General features: G+C 40.2%; 1 protein-coding gene across 1 annotated transcript in view; it reads right to left on the bottom strand.

Annotated features, from left to right (window-relative positions):
• Window positions 1-17,962, bottom strand: part of LOC128379854 (lipoxygenase homology domain-containing protein 1-like) — a 32,870-nt gene that overhangs the window by 10,839 nt on the left and 4,069 nt on the right. Inside the window, exons 4-26 of the mRNA XM_053339495.1 lie at window positions 16,822-16,936; window positions 15,150-15,230; window positions 13,848-14,032; window positions 10,988-11,086; window positions 10,751-10,899; window positions 9,611-9,734; window positions 9,224-9,474; window positions 9,007-9,142; window positions 8,657-8,817; window positions 8,452-8,538; window positions 7,813-7,948; window positions 6,954-7,108; window positions 6,700-6,860; window positions 5,347-5,423; window positions 3,036-3,232; window positions 2,753-2,945; window positions 2,445-2,605; window positions 2,029-2,356; window positions 1,752-1,903; window positions 953-1,086; window positions 443-594; window positions 245-349; window positions 29-154 (exon numbers count right to left, since the gene is read on the bottom strand). Coding sequence (XP_053195470.1) covers window positions 29-154; window positions 245-349; window positions 443-594; window positions 953-1,086; window positions 1,752-1,903; window positions 2,029-2,356; window positions 2,445-2,605; window positions 2,753-2,945; window positions 3,036-3,232; window positions 5,347-5,423; window positions 6,700-6,860; window positions 6,954-7,108; window positions 7,813-7,948; window positions 8,452-8,538; window positions 8,657-8,817; window positions 9,007-9,142; window positions 9,224-9,474; window positions 9,611-9,734; window positions 10,751-10,899; window positions 10,988-11,086; window positions 13,848-14,032; window positions 15,150-15,230; window positions 16,822-16,936 — 3,465 coding nt within the window. The remainder of the gene's footprint in view (window positions 1-28; window positions 155-244; window positions 350-442; window positions 595-952; window positions 1,087-1,751; window positions 1,904-2,028; window positions 2,357-2,444; window positions 2,606-2,752; window positions 2,946-3,035; window positions 3,233-5,346; window positions 5,424-6,699; window positions 6,861-6,953; window positions 7,109-7,812; window positions 7,949-8,451; window positions 8,539-8,656; window positions 8,818-9,006; window positions 9,143-9,223; window positions 9,475-9,610; window positions 9,735-10,750; window positions 10,900-10,987; window positions 11,087-13,847; window positions 14,033-15,149; window positions 15,231-16,821; window positions 16,937-17,962) is intronic.

Here is a 17,962-nt window from a genome sequence, read left to right on the forward strand (position 1 = left end):
TGCAGGCAGGAAGTCTGTCCTACTGTACCATTGTTGTGTCCAATACGCAGCTTCTTCAGCGGTCCAATGTCCACCGCTTCCACGGTGAACTCGTCAATCAATCCCCGCTCAAACTTGTTCTTATGAGTCTTAGAAGCCTTCAGCTTAATTATCCCTGCAGATGTGAACATCACAGAGTCAATAAATCATTTGCAAAAACACATGCACACAGATATAAATGCAGTATGATGCTCTGAAATATTACCTGTGTCATCCTTGGTGCCGTACAGGATCATAAAAACATCTGCGTCAGTCCCTGCATACTTTTTGTCACCAGTTTTTATCTTCACTGCGTATGTTGTTGACTTGGCTGTTGTAAGAAAAAATCAAGAGTTGACATCTCTGCAGATGTTGGCATGGTATCAACACACAGTCTCTCACTTTCTCACAATACGCCTCTCACCTTTCTGTTCCAGACCGAGTGCAGCGTCAGATCCCTCCTCATCCTCATCATCACCCTTCTTCATAAAGGCCTCGTCCACAGGAACCAGCTCCCTGGCAAGCTGTTTGTCATCTTCATCAACAGCCAGCCAGCGTTTGCAAGGGAAAAAGTATCTAAAACACATTATATAACATATTTTGTGCTTTGTACATTTTAAATAGTGACAGTACTATGATCAAACTGTGTTCAAAAATGCTGGCTGTGGTTTCACCAGCATATTTCACAGTTCCATTTTACACCACACAGTGGAGCTCCATGGACATTTAAAATGCAAAGCTTTTGTCTGCTATGTAGGATGATGTTTTGTGAAACCTGAAGCGTGGATTTTGTGTCTAGTATGACTCAGCAAGGTGTTGACTTTCTTTTTTTTAAATTAACGTGCTCATTAATTCCTAGAGTTTGTGTGATGATTCTGTGTCACGTCTACATTAAAGCTCAGAAGCTCTCTTTTCTAATATCATCATGACTTACGTAGTGTCATCTTTGTTGTCTACAATCTCCACTCTTTCCAAAAACCAACCGGCACTGGCCTGACTGTGGTCATGTCGGATCCTCACTTTCTTCAGGGCACCCAGGTCGATGGCCGTGATGTTGAAAATGTCCTCCTGGATCATACACAAACAAACTGGTGACAAAGGGTCCAGGAATGTCACAGGTCCATGAAAACCTCATTACTTATTTATTCGATCTTTATTTAACATGCAAGGCTCTTTAGATCCAACATTTGTTTGACAAGAGAGACACAGCCAAGAAGAGTACCATTGATAACAATTGCGACCATGTGAAACAGAGCAGATAAAACAAATACATCAGTGCATTATGCACTGTGGAAGTGGGAAATCTCTGTAGAAGAAACCTCTGGGGGAAAAAAGTATTTTGCAATGTAATAATACTATAATAATACAATAAATATTAATAGTATGTGGCATTTTACTGAGCCCCTGTTCAGCTTGTGGCTCCCTGACATCACTCAAAAGAATAAAATCAAACCTGGCATGTTAAGAGGCAATCATCATGTGGACATAGTTTTAAATGTAGCAGCCAAGGATGACAAATTTGTTTTGGGAAATATGCTTTTATTCACTTCCTCGCTCAAATTTAGATTAGAACATTAATGTTCTAAACTGAGTCTTGGCAAAAAAATCGAATTAATGTATTCGATAAAATATCAAAATATTCCTAAAATATCAAACTATTGCTTTAATAGTACTAATACTCAGATTATCTCATAAAACAGAGCACACCCAGCACTGGCAGAGATAAAACTCACCTGGCCTTTCTCAAATTTGTTCAGGTGGTTTGACTTCCTGAGCCGTCTCTCCCCTGTGTCGCCTATCTCTCCATAAATGTTGATGTAAACATTGGCATCTGTTCCCGCTCCCCACATAGTCCCAGTGAACACATGGACCTCATACGAGTTCACTGAGTAGAAAAATACATTGCTCATCACCAGTGACATTTTCATATTGCACATTATGACATTTGCATTTTGCCCATTAGCATGTAGCCTTTAGGTGCAAATAACAGTGGATCAGTGCTCTACTAACCCTCAAGATCTTCATTGCCCTCAGTCAGCAGCTCAACCACAATCTCCCCGTCCTCCTCATCCCTAGCCAGCCAGCGGTTGCAGGGGAAAGAGAATGTCTCCACCACTTCCTGCAGCTCCTCAACTATCTCCACCTCTTCCTCTTTCTTCTTCTTTTTTTTGTCCTTCTTCTTGTCTTTCTTGGTGTCCTCTTTCTTCACCTCAATCTTCACCTTAGCCATCGTCAGCCGCTTGATGTCCACTTTATCCAGGAACCAACCGTCTCCAACACCCTTACCGTCATGGCAGATGCGTATCTTGTAGATCTTACCAACATCCAGAGCCTCAATCTGGGTTGTAGATATGAAACTATGGTAAAACTAGGATCTCAAATCTCCAACATATGTTATAATAACAAAACACAGCCTTTATACAGACCTTGAAGATCTCAGTGGTGGCACGTTCAAAGTTGTTGGAACGATTCGTTAGAGGAAAAACTTCAGTTTTTCCTTCCTTTCCATACATCTGACAGAAGACATTGGCATTTGTGCCAGCTGTACGCCTATCCCCTGTTATCACCGTTACTTCATAGTTGATCACTGTTAAAGAAAGGGCATCATGGAAGTTGATAAGTCAATAAGAGTTTATGTGGAGCAGAGAAATATACTTCATCTCATAATCACTGTAACTGTATTTAAAATGATGAATTTTGACTGCACAGAACGTTTTATGTTGTTGTTATTTACATTGTTCAATATCCAGGATCTCACTCGGATAGAGCTCCACCTCCACTTTCCCATCAGCCTCGTCCTTGCAGAGCCAGCGGTGGATCGGGAACATGTACTCCTTCCCATGAACTGGCACAGAAATCTTCACACTGTCCAGATACCATCCAGCCTGCAGGCCTTCGTTCGTGTGACCAACCAGGAAACGGATGATCTGTAAGTAGACAGTGGACATAGATAAAACAAAATTAGGAAAACATGAATTCGCTTCTCTGTGAAATGTGCATATGTCTAAAGGACTTGCCCGTCCAACGTCAAAGGTTTCAATGGTAAAAATGTCAGTGCGTCCTGTCTCAAAGTAGTTCCTGAGGTCATTGTCAGTGACCGCCAGAATCATCTTGTTGGTGTCACACTTCTCTCCGTACAGCTTGACAAACACCTTGGAGTCGGAGCTGGCCCCATTCACATTGCCCGTCTTGATTGCTATATGGTAGCTGACATCTGAAATTAGGCACATTAATTCATATTAATTTAAAATATATGTTGTCTGTTTGTTCCATGCATGTAGTTTGCAGGCAGTCCTCATTGATGGTTTAAATGGTTATAATAAAACCTACCATCAAATCCAGCCTGCAAAGTCAAATCCAGCCTGCCTAAATGACTTCCGCCCTGCGGCCCACACACCAATACTAATGAAATGTTTTGAGAGGCTGGTCATGCAGCACATTAAGAACTGTCTTCCTTCAAACCTGGGCCCCCTACAATTCGCATACAGAACCAACCGATCCACAGAGGATGCCATTGCCTCCACACTCCACTTCACACTGTCTCACCTAGAGAGGAAAAACACCTAACAGTAAACTCAATGAAGTTGAAAATGAATCACATTTTCTTTTACACTGTCCCTTGTATGATGAATGGAGAACTTCAATATTTACTGAAATGTCTGTTAAAAACCCAGAAATGTTCTGGTGTTCTGATGATGACAGAATGGACTGGCTGTTTAACTCTAATGTTTTTAAGTTGGCTAAATATGTATCCGAAGCTTGGAAAAAGCGTCAGGACGGTCTATATGTTTAATTGCTCTAATGTCTGTTATCTGGTTTTCATTTGTTATTATTTGTTCCTTTCTTCTTTTGTTTTGGTGTCTTGTAAGCCCATTTGGGCTGGGCACTTTTGGTGCATGACACATTAATAAAATCACGTTAATAATCAAATCAAATCAAATCAAATCAAATCAAATCTATACCAGAATCCTCCTCATTGACTTCAGTTCAGCATTTAATACAATCATCCCACAACAGTTGGCGGAAAAGCTGAAGCTGGTAGAGGTGGACACTGGTACCTGCAACTGGGTCCTCAACTTCCTGACACAGCGGCAGCAGGCAGTCAGGGTAGGCAGTCAAACATCTAGAACCACCTCAATGAGCACAGGCTCTCCTCAAGGCTGCATCTTGAGCCCCCTGCTGTTCAGCCTGCTCACCCATGACTGTACTGCTAGACACAGTATCAACCACATCATAAAGTATGCGGACGACACAACAGTGGTGGGCCTTATCAGTGACAACGATGAGTCCGCTTACAGGAGGAAAGTGGAGCAGCTCACCGCATAGTGCGAGTCCCCCAACTTTGTCCTAAATGTGGATAAAACGAAGGAGATGGTGACTGACTTCCGGAGGGCTGGCAAACATCACACACCATTAAATGCTGCTGTGGAGAGGGTCAGCAACGTCAAGTTCCTGAGTGTCCATCTGGCTGAGGACCTGACCTTCTCCACTAACACCACAGCAACCGTCAAAAAGCCCAGAGGCGTCTCCACCCCCTCTGGAAGCTCAGAAAGGCAGGTCTCTCCACTCCTCATCTCACCATCTTCTACAGAGGCAGCATCGAAAGCATTCTTACATACAGCTTTACTTCCTGGTTTGGGAGCTGCAGGGCTTATGAACAACAGCAGCTCAACAGGATTGTGGAAACAGCGAGCAAAATCATTGGTGCCCCTCTGCCTTCCATGATGGAGATCTACAAGCAGCGCTGCATCCACAGAGCTACCTCCATCACCCCTCTCACGGACTTTTCTCCCTCCTGCCATCTAGAAAGACGTACAGGAGCATCCACAGCAGAACATCCAGAATGCTGAACAGCTTCTTCTCACAAGCTGTGAGGCTGATGAATGGACTGCGCCCCCTCCCCATACACACTCATATCGAGTAGGCAGCCAGCCAAAGACAATTCTTTTATGTAGCGCTTTATTAAGGGTCACTCATGCACTTTTTACTCAACCCAAAATACATGTGTGTGAAATGACAAATAAAGAAATCTTGAATCTTGAAATGTTGTTGCACTCTTCACCCTCAGTATAATTAATATAAATAATTATGGCTGTTGTGTTTTCCTGTTTTAGATAACATGAGATCATAATATAGTAAGATTGTTTAAGGATTTTCTCTAAACATGACAGACCTAAAGAAGACAAGCTGCCTTATGTGGCTCAAAATTTGGTATAGGGACCAATTTTAAAGGGATAATTGAATTGGGTCAAAAATAACCCACTTCATCTGGTGAAGGTCCAGAAAATGAACATTATGTAAGGGTTAAAATGTTCTTTATCTACTCACGGAAAAGACGCAGGCCATCTCCAGCTGGAACTAACTCGCGGAAAATCTGCCCATCATCCTCATTACGGTCCAACCACCTGAGGGAAAACAGATAGAAACACTAATTTAATCCTAAAGCAGTAAACATGAGATCTCTATAACTATAACTCTATACACACACACATATATAACTATATAGAATACTTAAATATTGAAATAAAATGTTACTGGATCCCTTTAATTCAAGATACCATTCTGGTAGAAAAGAAGCTACCACCCACATAAAGAGAGCAAGGAATAGAGGACAACAGGTGTGATACAAAGATTAAAATACTGTACATTCAACTGAGATATGCACCACAATTATTACATTTGCCATTTTCAAGTTATTTAAAGCTGAAAAAAGAAAGCAGCTGTATGTTCTCTGTCGTTTGTGCACAGGAAGCTACCAAACCTTTCCTTTTTAACAGGATAGACAGACAGACAGACAGACAGGAAGATGCTCTTTCCAAATGTAACACAGCACCTCAGCCTTGCGGTTTGGCTCCAGTTACTGAAGAGAAAAGCTGGCTGACCACTGTGCATTTAGTGCCTATTTGTAATGGCAAACTCATCCATCAGCTGCCTAACTACATACTTGAATGCTTGCCACTGGACAACTATTTAATGTAAGCATGGCCAATTTACAACACATGGGGCTTTTAGGACTGTTTGGACAATTTTGTCCAGATGGTTGGCAGATTTTAGACTTTTAGATTTTAGGAAATAATAAATAAGGAAACTCAACACTCAAAATGAAGGCTGTATAACTTTTGTACACACAGCATTTCCTTGTTTAAAAGAGTAAACATTTTGGGAAATGTTCTTTCCTGCTGATTGAGTTGAGAAGAAACTGCTCAATGCATCTTTCATGTCTGTTTGATAATTATGAAGCTACAGCTAGAAGGTGGTTAGCTTAACTTAGCATAAAGACTTGAAATGGAGGAACAGCCAGTCTGACTTCATGCAAGGTTTAAAACTACACTTATCAACATTGTTAAATTTGACTAAATAACACATCATATCTCATTTGTTTAATCAAGAAAAAAATGGAGTGGTCACAGCCAATAATCCTCCACAAAACCACAACTTATTGTTTTTATGCTTTGGTTGTTGTACAGATTAAACAAAACGAGATATAACTTGTTTTATAGGTGCTGGACAGACCCAGGCTAGGTTTCCTTTACCCTTGTTTCCAGACTTTATGCTAAGCTAAGCCTGGCTTTATTGTGGTATTGATATTACCATCTAACTCTTGGAAAGAAAACAAATAAGCTTAGTTCCTAAGATGTCAAACAAATATTTTACATCATGTGTTATGTATTACTATCTTACCTATAACAGGGGAACTCAATGGCCGTAGCCTCTGGCTGGCCCTCCTCTCTGACCAACACCTTATCAAGAAACCAACCACAACCTCCACCGCTGCCATCATGACCTACACGCACTCTGCGCACCTGGCCCAAGGACACGGACTCGATGATAAACTCATCATGCTAAGAGAAGAGAGAGAAAACTGGTTAAAGATGCTGGCAATGCCTTTCCTAAACAATATTTATTGAATGTCTGTGTATTAATAAAGCACTTACGTTGCCCTTTTCAAATTTGTTGACATTGGTTTTGCTCATGACCATGAGTCGCTCCCCTGTGTCGCCAAGGTCACCAAAAATATTTAGAAAGACGCTGGCATCGGTGCCACTACCACTGACGTTGCCGGTGCAGATGGTGGCACGATACTTTATCACTGAGTAAAAAAGCAGTAATAGAGACTAGCATCATATGACAAAAAATAATCATATTCTATCACTCATTTCCTGCCATGATCACTGTTAAGATTAGTGACTATATTGATCATTGAAGGCATAGTTTGACATTTATTGATATTCTAAAATTTTAAGTTGAATGAAAAGACTGATACCACCAAAGATGTACAAACAGAGCCAGGCTAGCTGTATCCTCCTCCTTCTTCTAGTTTTTAAAAGGACCAATGTGTAGGATTTGGGGGCATCTATGTATATTTAGTTTGTCCATTTGCGGACTGCTGTAGAAACATGGCTTCTACACATTGCACCTTTAAATGGTAAATGGCTGCATTTGTATAACACTTTTGTTCAAAGCTTTAAAGTTTGGAGCAAGGAGCAATTTTGAGTTCAGTATCTTGCCCAAGCACATTTCGATATGCAGCCAGGAGGAGCTGGGGATCGAACAACCAACTGTTAGAGGACGACCCCCTCTACCTCTTGAGGCACAGCCAAGCCCCCAAGAAGTGTGCTGAGCTTTGAAGCCAATTTGACATAGCAGCCAAACATGACATGACCTAGCTTATGCTAACCAAGGTTATGTACCACACAGACATGAAAGTGGTGTCAATCTTCTCATCTAACTCAGCAAGAAAGGAAATAAGTGTCAAACTAATCCTTTAACATAGAGTCCATGGGTGTGTCTTACAGGGCAGTGGCTCATCAATGAGTGGTCCAGTAGCCGGCAGCTCTCTGATTATCTCATTGTCATCTTCGTTGATATCCAGCCAACGGCCACATGCAAAAGAGTATTTCTCCCTTGTCAGAGTCTTCATCAAGGTGACCTGAAAAAAGTCATAGCCTTGAGTGTCATCATAATTCATTATATATGAGGTGTATACAAATCGTCATCTTCATCTCTAGTTAATGATAACTTTCATACAAGCAGCGGGGACACTAACATGCTCACAATGACAAGGCCAGCATGCTGATGTTTAGCAGCTTAAATGTTTAACATGCTTAGTTATCGTGTAAGCATGCTAACACTCGCTAATTAGCACTAAACATAGCTGGTTATAGCTGAGGCTGATGGGAAAGTCATTAATATTGCCAGTATTTGTGCATAACCCAAACCATTGGATTCAGATGATGGCACTGGATAAAAAGTTATGGGATCATCAAAGTGAATACAAGTGGTTTTTGGTCAATTTTTATTGCTGCTAAATTGACATATCGTCTTTTTTGTCTCTTTCTCAGATCAGATGTAAGATTAAAGTCTAATCTAATTCAATGTTTGACTCAGAGCCCCGAGGGGACACAATCAGACAGACAGTGCCATGGGTCTCACCCTTGCTAAATGCCAGCCACAAAATGGATGCCTCTTCTCGTGCCAGATGCGCACTTTCAGTAGTTTTCCTATGTCTGGCATTTCAATCTACAGTGATTTCAAAAAGTTAAAAAACACACACAGAAAAACAGAATATTACATATTTTTCTACATGTATCAACATACAAAACTGTTGAAAAGGTAAAGGTTACTGCAGAGGGCTTACCACAAATTTATCAATCTGGCCCTGTTCAAAACTGTCTGAGCTGCTTTCCAGTTTGATCTCATCAGATTTGCCTTTCTCTCCATAAACCTTCACAAACACCTGGGCATCTGTCCCTGCCCCCTTCATATCTGTGGTCCAAACCCACAGGGACCATGGGCACTCTGGAGTGAAAGCAAAGTAAATTATAAGAAAATCAAAATGTTTAATCAGCAATCAACTTGTGCTCAGAATGAGATATATTTCTTTAAAATGTGACTTAATTGAATTATTTTTCTGTAAATAAATTGAATATGTGTGATATGCTTTTCTTTCTCTAAGCAGAGATCTGTGAGGAGGATGAAGTTACACACTCTTCTGTTTCTTCTGCCTGAGAGAGACCATCTCGTTCAGCTCCCTCTCAATCAGTCCATCCCCCTCATCCTCATCCAGCCACCTCCCGCACTGAAATGTCTGCTCAATGCCCGTAAACGGACAATATATCACCACCTAGAAGGGAAACGGATGCTCATTGGGTGAATAACACTTCACCCAAGAATCACTTTATTTCCAAAAACGGATGTGAAGTACCTTTTCACAGTACCATCCGGCACCGACAGCCGCATTATCGTGTCCGATGGTGACCCTGCTGAGTGGGCTGATCAGTTCAAAAATCTCCACATTGAAAATGTCAATGAGACCACGCTCGAAAGCACCGCCCTCCAGAAAGACTTTGCCGCTGTTTTTTATGCCCTTGGCACCATGCATAACTATGTGGATCTTTGAGTTGGTGCCCGCACCCCTCACATTTCCAGTCATCACTTGTACGTTGTATACAATAGCTATGTAGATGTAGAGGCAAAACACAGAAGCAAAATAACATAAAACACTAATTTATCACTGAATTCAGATGGATGGGATATGATTATTTCCTTATATGGTATTAATACATTTTGTCTATAGGGGTAATATGCTCACCCATTGGTTGCAATGATCCAACCAACACATCTCTCTGTATTTTGCCATCAGCTTCATCCACAGAAAACCAGCGATTGACTAAGAACTCGTACACTTCTTTATTCCCCATGTCATCAATCACCACCTGGACAGATACATAGCACATACCAGTGTAAGTGTATGCACAGACAAGTGTCATATTAAAGTAAAAACCTGGCGTAATTAGAGTCAAAATATGAGAAGTACAGTTTTAAAGAGGACATATCATGCTTTTTGTGATTTTGTTATTTTCATACCTTTGTGATGTCAGATATCTATGTTAAACATGGTCAACTTGAGGTGAATGTATGTAAAAATGCTCCCTGAAAATGAAAAGCCTTTTGTTTACCTCTACTTCCCCATCGAACTGATGTCAGATAGTTTGCACATGCTCCATTCCATAGTCTTTGTTAAGCTAAGCTTGTTCCACAGGTTGTTCACGTTGGCCATATTTCAGATCAGATCGGGACTCACACATGTACAGATGTATTTTAGAAGTTTCCATTTAGAGTAAAGAAAAATAAGCTAAATCCTACTACTATTGTTTGTTTATGTAGCCACCCAAGCTGCTAAAAATCTGCCAAGAGGAAGCATACAGAACCTGTCCAATCAGAACAAGTGACCTAATTGGGAGGGGAGCCTTAAAGAGACAGGAGCTGAAATGGCCTGTGTCAGACAGAGGCTGAACTGAGCAGCTGCATAAAGGGGCCAGTATAAGATAAATATGTTTGTGTATGTATGTTTATGTTAAATACGATTTTGAATTGTAAATCATATAAAGATGTTCCAGTAGAACCCCAGAAATTAAATACAGACCTGGATATGTGAATGATATGTCCTATTTAATACAGGGCATGACAGGTCGCTGTGAGTATCAAAGTGATGTGAACCATATTTTTGCATATCTCAACCCAATTTGACACCTATGGGAGATCTCAGAATGAAATGTTAGACAGTGCTCTCCACCATCATCATCACAAGTCCAAATGAGGGAAAACCTTTTGGAAGAATGGTGCTCCTATCTCCAGTAGGACTAAGCCAAATAGCACTAATGGTGTTTTGGCAGACATTTTTCCTATTGTGCATAAGCAAGAAATATGTGAATGTGTAGGAAGCACATGCCTTATCTAGACACCATCCAGCTGATGAACCTTTGTTGTTGTGGCCGATGGAGATTTTCTTCAGCCTTCCCAAGTTTGGAGCCTCTACCATAAACTTGTCCTCTGCGGCACGCTCAAAGTTGTCTTTGTCACTGATCAGTCGTTTCTCTCCTGTCAAAATACAAAACAAAGCATAGTAGTATAGGGAATGAAACACTATCATAGTAAAGATATAGCAGGTAGTCAGTATCAGTGTCACCTGTGTCGCCATTCTCTCCAAAGACATTCAGGAAGACGTCGGCATCAGTTCCACATCCCTTTATGTCAGCAGTGAAGACACTCACTATGTATTTATTCGCTGTAAAACACGTAGAATCAGTTCATAATGAGGGTGATTGACGTATATAAACAGCAACATACCAGAACCAATTTACTGCCTGGACAAGTTACATAATTACTACTCATAATTACCAGATGGACTTTTCTATTGTCATTAGGCAGGCTCCTCGCTAATCCACACTGAGATGGTTTCCAGGTTAAATATTCATAACTGTGTGTGTGTGTGTGTGTGTGTGTGTGTGTGTGTGTGTGTGCGTGTGTTGTGTTTGTTACAGTTATATTGCCATGACCACTCCTTCACACCACAGCCTGCCTTTATCTGAGCCTCAGCTTCAAGACGCCCTGCTTGACTGACTGCAGTTATTGAGATGTTAGATCACATTGCATTAGAGGGCACATGGCCTGGTTTACCTGAGGATTACACTCTGACGGAATTCACTTACACCCTGAAACATTAGGAAGATCTGTGGGCTATCAAACACCTTTGCGTGTAACTGGCCAGACACGTGGCACTGATAGCGACAAGATTGCAAAAGAGAGAAAAGGGGGTTCTCAGATATTTATGGTGCCCAGATTTAAAATACCTCTCTGTGTGGTGCCATTAATTCAATTAATAATCAGATCATTTATAGTGTAAAATTAAACCCAAAAGAAAACAGTAGTTTACTAAAGTTGTAGTCTCAAATGTGTGGTGATAGGTTAAAATGTACTGAATATGTCTCCAAAAGAAGAACCAGCATTTTTCAACAGATCCTAGCCTTATTACTTATCAAGTGTAATTAACAAAATGAGGAATAGCATCACTTGAGTTTGAGTATCAAATCATTTGCCACTGAAATCACTGTCAAAGTCAAGTAAGTTGTGAGCAGCACAGATCCCACATAGTTTGAGACTCAGAGATGTGTCTGGTATCATTGGAAAGGAAACACTCTCAGGATTCTTGTAAAAGTGTCTGTGTGATTCTGTGACTTACTGACAAAGAGTGGCAGAGGTTACAATGATGGGGTTGTTTACTCGCCCATAGGTTTGCCTTTACAATGACATGTGTACAGACATTCAGGGACCTCTCAGCGGGATATAGACACAATGAGGCCACAGCCACATGTCTTGGCTTCATGGAGTCCAAATTTGGAGTCAAAAGACCAAAAGATGAATTTTTCTGAATTATTTTTCAACAGGTATGTCCATGCGTTTTCCTCCGGTCCTTTTTGGAGACTCCAAATGGACACTTGGTTACCAAAGCTGTATAACCACAATCAAACACCTATAACTTCACATCCCCTTTGTCTACAATCAAAATCTTGGTCTCTAATGAAAGCTGACGCCATATTATTATTATTATTATTATTATTATTATTATTACATATAACCATATTTTTTTGTTTGGCCATATCTATCTATCTATCTATCTATCTATCTGTTTATTTTGCTATAAGTCATATGTTAAGTCGAAGAAGAACCAACCGTGTACGAAAATGCCGTGTGCGTAATGATATGGCTTGTGTGTGGTGTCGTCAGAAGCAGGAGAGGCTCACGGTCGTAAACATCTAGTCACGTGTACTCTGAGATGGACGTGCAGGTCAGGAAATGACGTAAACGGACCGTATATGGTTTGTTATTTGTGTTATTACGTTACGTGTTGGACTAAATACATGGACATATTGTGGAAAGTATTTCGGTTTTATGGAAACGGATTTCATATTTCACAAGAATGGATATTTGGCGAGCTGTACAGAAAGTCCTGAGTCATAAGATGATCGTTGTGGATAAAGGGAAGACTTTGAAGGTATGTAGCATTATAGCTTTTCTTACTTAGCTCAGGGGCTAGCCGAGCTAATCGCTAATACTATTACGGCTGTGAGCAACCATACAAGTCGTGAGTGGTCTTGAATGAATCAGGACTATCTAAGCTTTCCAACAATGTACGGCATGAGTTGGTGTTTAAAACATCCAGAATAACTTGTGGCTACCTCCTAACATGTCCCGTTCCGTAGACGGAACAGCGTTAAGTGGTTAATATTTTTATGACTGAAATTAAGAAAAGAAAAATAATTTCTTCAGAGTGTGCTTGTGTGATTAACAGAGAAGTGCAACATGAATGGAGAGATAAAGCAAACAAACTTGCATCTTACAAGCGTAGGATTTTCCATAGTTGTTAGCAGCGAAAGTGAAGGAAAAACTGGATCTAGATATTTGCAGTAGAGAAGTTTTTAAGCTGTCGAATGTGCTTGGGCTGACCAGCTAGTTAGCTATGTAGCATACAAACTGATGTTCACAGTGCATTTTTCCACGGTGAATGTTTGTTTGGCTGCTCATTCAGAAAAGCTACGTTGCAGGAAATGCCATGTTTGTAGTTCAGATGGAGACATTAGCTAAAATGCTAACATGGGTTGTATATATATGTATATATATATTGTAGCTCTTGTTTGGCAGGCTGCTCTCGCTGTTTGACCATCTGCTTAAGATGATGTTACTTAATTACATAAATATAGTTTAAAATTAAGCAATTTGATTGTCTGTATGGAGGGAAGTTCCCTCTGTCTTTTGGGTACTTTTTTCCTTCTCAAAGTAAAGCAAACACATAATTTACAGAACATATCTGTGTTCTTTTACAGAAATAAAAATAAGCATTATTATTTCAGTTGGACTATATTTTTTAAGAAAAAAAAAATCCCCTAAAAGTGCAGGCATATGGAATTTTATTCAGTTGTTATTTTGGTGTATCCTTTGTGAACCTTTGTTTCTGCTTTGTGTTATGCATTTGTCCTAGAGTGACCTACATTTTGGGACGTCCATGGGGTTCAGGCTGCCCAGCAGGTCCCTGACAAACAATTTGTCACCCTCCTCCCGACTCAGCCAGTTGTTGCAGGCAAAATAGAAGCGCAGATGGGGCCGGTGCATGTCGGTCACCACCACCCTGTCCAAGAACCAGCTGGAGTTCATCCCCGTGTTGTCGTGCTCAATCCTGGGGAAATCAACATAGTGTCAGAGTGTGACATGAATTCCCCTTGCAGGTAATCATTTCTCAAATGGGCACCTTAAATGTGCAAATATCTTTTTTTAGTTTGTTTTAATTCTTGCAGTGATAAATAAAAAACTGTGAAGAGACACAGGTGCTATTTATCCTCAAGCATTGTGGTTCTGACACATCAGAAATATGAGGGCTGACTAAAATAGGGTAGAATAAAATACATGAATAATGCATCTGATTTACATAAAGCTGCCATATTAAAAGTAGACTAATGGGCATGGAAATTCTTATAGTTTCTTATGGACTTCAGCACCTCTGGCTAATTCTGCTGCAGGATGATATAACTACAGTTTAATATAAGCAGAAAAGTCTTCACTCTCCAGCATTACAAGCCTTGATACTGCCTGAGTATGTATTACTATTATTTTGGTGAATATTATTCATGTAAAATAGAAATCTAAAACTATTTCTCGTAGGTAGACTCATCTGTCAATGTTTACAACAAAATTTTGAAGACATGAAAGATCTTCATCTCGATCTTGGACAGGACAGTTCACAGTTCCACTTACTGCCTTATCATGTTGATATCAAGCATATCACACACTCTTTATCCATGGATAGAGTGTGCACAGTTGTAATGGAGATGGATCTGACATGCAAGCTTAGTAGCCTTTACGATAAGGAATGAGACTTTAAAATGCATCCTGCTGCATCATGACACTGTTTACGTCTGGTAGCTGTGATGTAACTCCTCTGAAGTAAGACACTAACTCCCAACAACAGATGGGGCTTAACCTTCTCTCACTGGATGAAATCCTTTGATGGCCAGCACAGCTGGAAAATAAGTGAGAAATGTTCCTGTGTGATCCCCTTTGTAAGCTGCTGTTATCCTGTGTGAGGTATAACTACGAAGCGTAAACTGTGATGCTGTCAGTGTCCTGTAGCTGGGAAATCTTCTGCAGTCAGCAAACATGAAAGAGGCATTACGGTATACAATAAGGTCCACACTGTAAAATGTAAACAGTAAAATATTTGTGTGTGTATATATATATATATACTGTATATCCATCTAATAGGTTTCACAGATCAAAGTCAGCACAGTGGTGTTTACCTCAGCTTCTTCAGAGGCCCCACGTTGTGTGTTTTGATACGGAAAACAGCGGTCTTATTCCTATCAAATGCAGTTCGGCTTCTGTGAATCGAGGAAATGTGGGAAATGAATTTGGGAGACATGCAGCTTAGCTGAGAGCATGTGTGTGAGAAAGACATACTTTATTTGATCAAGAGAGATTATAGGGGGTGAAGATAAACAGTTCAGACAGACAACAGCAACTGAACTCTTGCACAGTAAATTACATCTCCTGACTGATCCAGCTTAGGGTACCCTGGTGGTCTCATGGCAGTGGTATAATCTGAAACCTCCTGTGGCTCAGCCACTTCAACGCTCCCTCTTCCTCCACGTCCTTCAGAAAATACCTGGCTTTGTTTCTGACCCACATCTCCATCTGTTCTCCTCTCCCTTCAACACTCAACCCAAGGACAATGCCAAGGCTCGCATAATTAAGGCTCACAGTGCCATATACAGCAAAAAACTGCCATGAATGAAATACTGTCCAACACATATTAATACATGCCCTCATTCTCTCTTTCTGTGTAAAATCACCTGTGGGAAAAGGATGTTGAGACATTGATGAGGAAAAGCAAACCCAATGCAATGCACTTTGGAATTCATGCAATTTGGATGATTTGTAATTACACTGAATTTCCAAAGAGTTGCATCTTCAATCTGCCTCGATTGTTCAATCGGGCAAATATGCTAGAATCCATAGCAAACCTCCCTTACCTGTATCATGTTGTAAAGTTTTAATAGATCATGACACAATACAGGCAGGACCTAATATATATCGGAGTAAGGCGAAACTCCTTACTATGCAAATTCATCAACGTCCATGTATAGTAGTTCATCAGCTGAGCAACACTACAGTCACACAGCATGGAGATACTGAATACATGGTATGTTGATGCTGTCCGAAGTGGATGAATGAGACCACCACAAGGTGTGTGTAACATGGTCCAGTGTGGCTAACAATAAGCTGGTAAATCCTATACGCTGCACAGGTAACCCTATCTGTCAATCAATGTGTAGAGAGATAAAGGAAGTTTGCTGCTGATAAGATCTCCTCAGAGTCATTTGATCATCCACAGAAATGACATCGTGGTCTTCTTTCATTTGCCTTTGAATGGAAAAGAAGACCGGCCATGTCTAATAGTTCCTCCTTACTCCAGATATTCTGTGTCCGACACTTTATACGACTGTATAGAAGAGAGATTCCTCAGCATAACCCAACCTCTGTTATGAGGAGGATTTTAATGGTTGGATATGGTTTCGACAAACATGTTAAAGAGGTTCTTCCTGTGCAGATTGAGTCTAGTCTACAGGTATCAGATTAATGCTGAGCAAGAATGCTCTCTCTTACAGTGTTATATGTACAATACAACCCAACACAAAGACAGAATCATAATCATTCTTTATCAGGTTGATTATAGAAATACCTCTTTTCTGTGCTGAAACGTTAAAGAGGAATAGAAAACATAAAGTTAAGTTAATAACTGATATAAAAAAGAATATTGCTCTATGAAATTAAACAGATTGAAATGCAATTGACTCAAAGCTACAACATTACATTTAAAGCCTGATATAAAAAAGTATTTAAAGAATCAGTGTAGAGACATTAATTGAGACCTGTTTAGAGTCCTAAAGAGTCTTCCTTTTCAAAACTCACTTGCTTGCCAGGCCAACCTTGGGCGTGACGCCAAATTCTCCAAAAAGAGTAACAAAAATATTAGCATCGGTCCCGGCTCCTTTTACATCACCAGTGACAGTGACCACTTCATACACTGAAAGAGAGAGTAAAACGGAGATTAGAAAGAGATGTGTGCCATGTCACGCAACATCACAACAGAAATGCACATTTTCTTAATGACGAGCTGCGAATCAGAAACTTCTATCACTTGATAATATCACGAGTAAAACGTTGAACAAAAGGACAAACCCAAAGTCACATTCGCAGACAGTGTCCAATAATCCATAAACATTAGGGAGCATTATGTTTCCTTCCATGCTCAGTTGCCAGGGAATTCAATGCGGCGAATCTGCAGCGAATCTACGTCTTGGTGTAATGCACCAGCCAAGCCTCTCTCACATTTCACAATTGTGTCTCTTTGTCTGACCAAGTCACCACATTGATGGGAAGGTAAACAAGGTGAATACTCAGCAGTATTCAAATCTGCATCAGTTTGTGACATCATGGGCATTTGTATGTTGGGAATTTACACTTTTACTTTACAGAAGCAGTTGCTGTTTATCTGTATAGGCTAATCTATTTACTGTGTCACTTTTCAATTAACTTTTGTGACCATGAATCCCATGAGTTGATAATGACTCATCAAATAATTTGTGATCATCATCATCTGCATAAAGAATTACTATTTTATTGGAGAGACCTTCAAAAGTCACACCTGCTAAACGGCCTTTGTTTGTGTTACAGTAACAACATTAAATCTTCAGTAGGAGATTAGTCAGCTATTGGCTGTTGCCTGAGACTCTACAGTTTAGACTATACAGTGGTAATTCTATAGTCCTGTTGCATTACTCATCTCTCCTGTGGTTATGTAAGATGAACTGGAAGGTATGGGACACTCACACAAGCTATCTGACTTAAGGTTAAACTGTACTTTGTCTCCGTTTAGAGAAACAAAGAGATGTCCAGTCTGAACAGAGGAGAATTGTTTTAATGGTAAAATGAATGGTAGACTGGGGTCTTTGTAGGCTAAGCAGTGTTTTAAGTAAATGATCAAAAAGTGGCAAGCTAAATGTGTTCATTGTAATATTTGTATCTAAATTTAGGAACGAATTAATACATT

The sequence above is a fragment of the Scomber japonicus genome, chromosome 19 (assembly GCF_027409825.1).
Source record: "Scomber japonicus isolate fScoJap1 chromosome 19, fScoJap1.pri, whole genome shotgun sequence".
In the NCBI taxonomy this organism is placed as follows: Eukaryota; Metazoa; Chordata; class Actinopteri; order Scombriformes; family Scombridae; genus Scomber; species Scomber japonicus.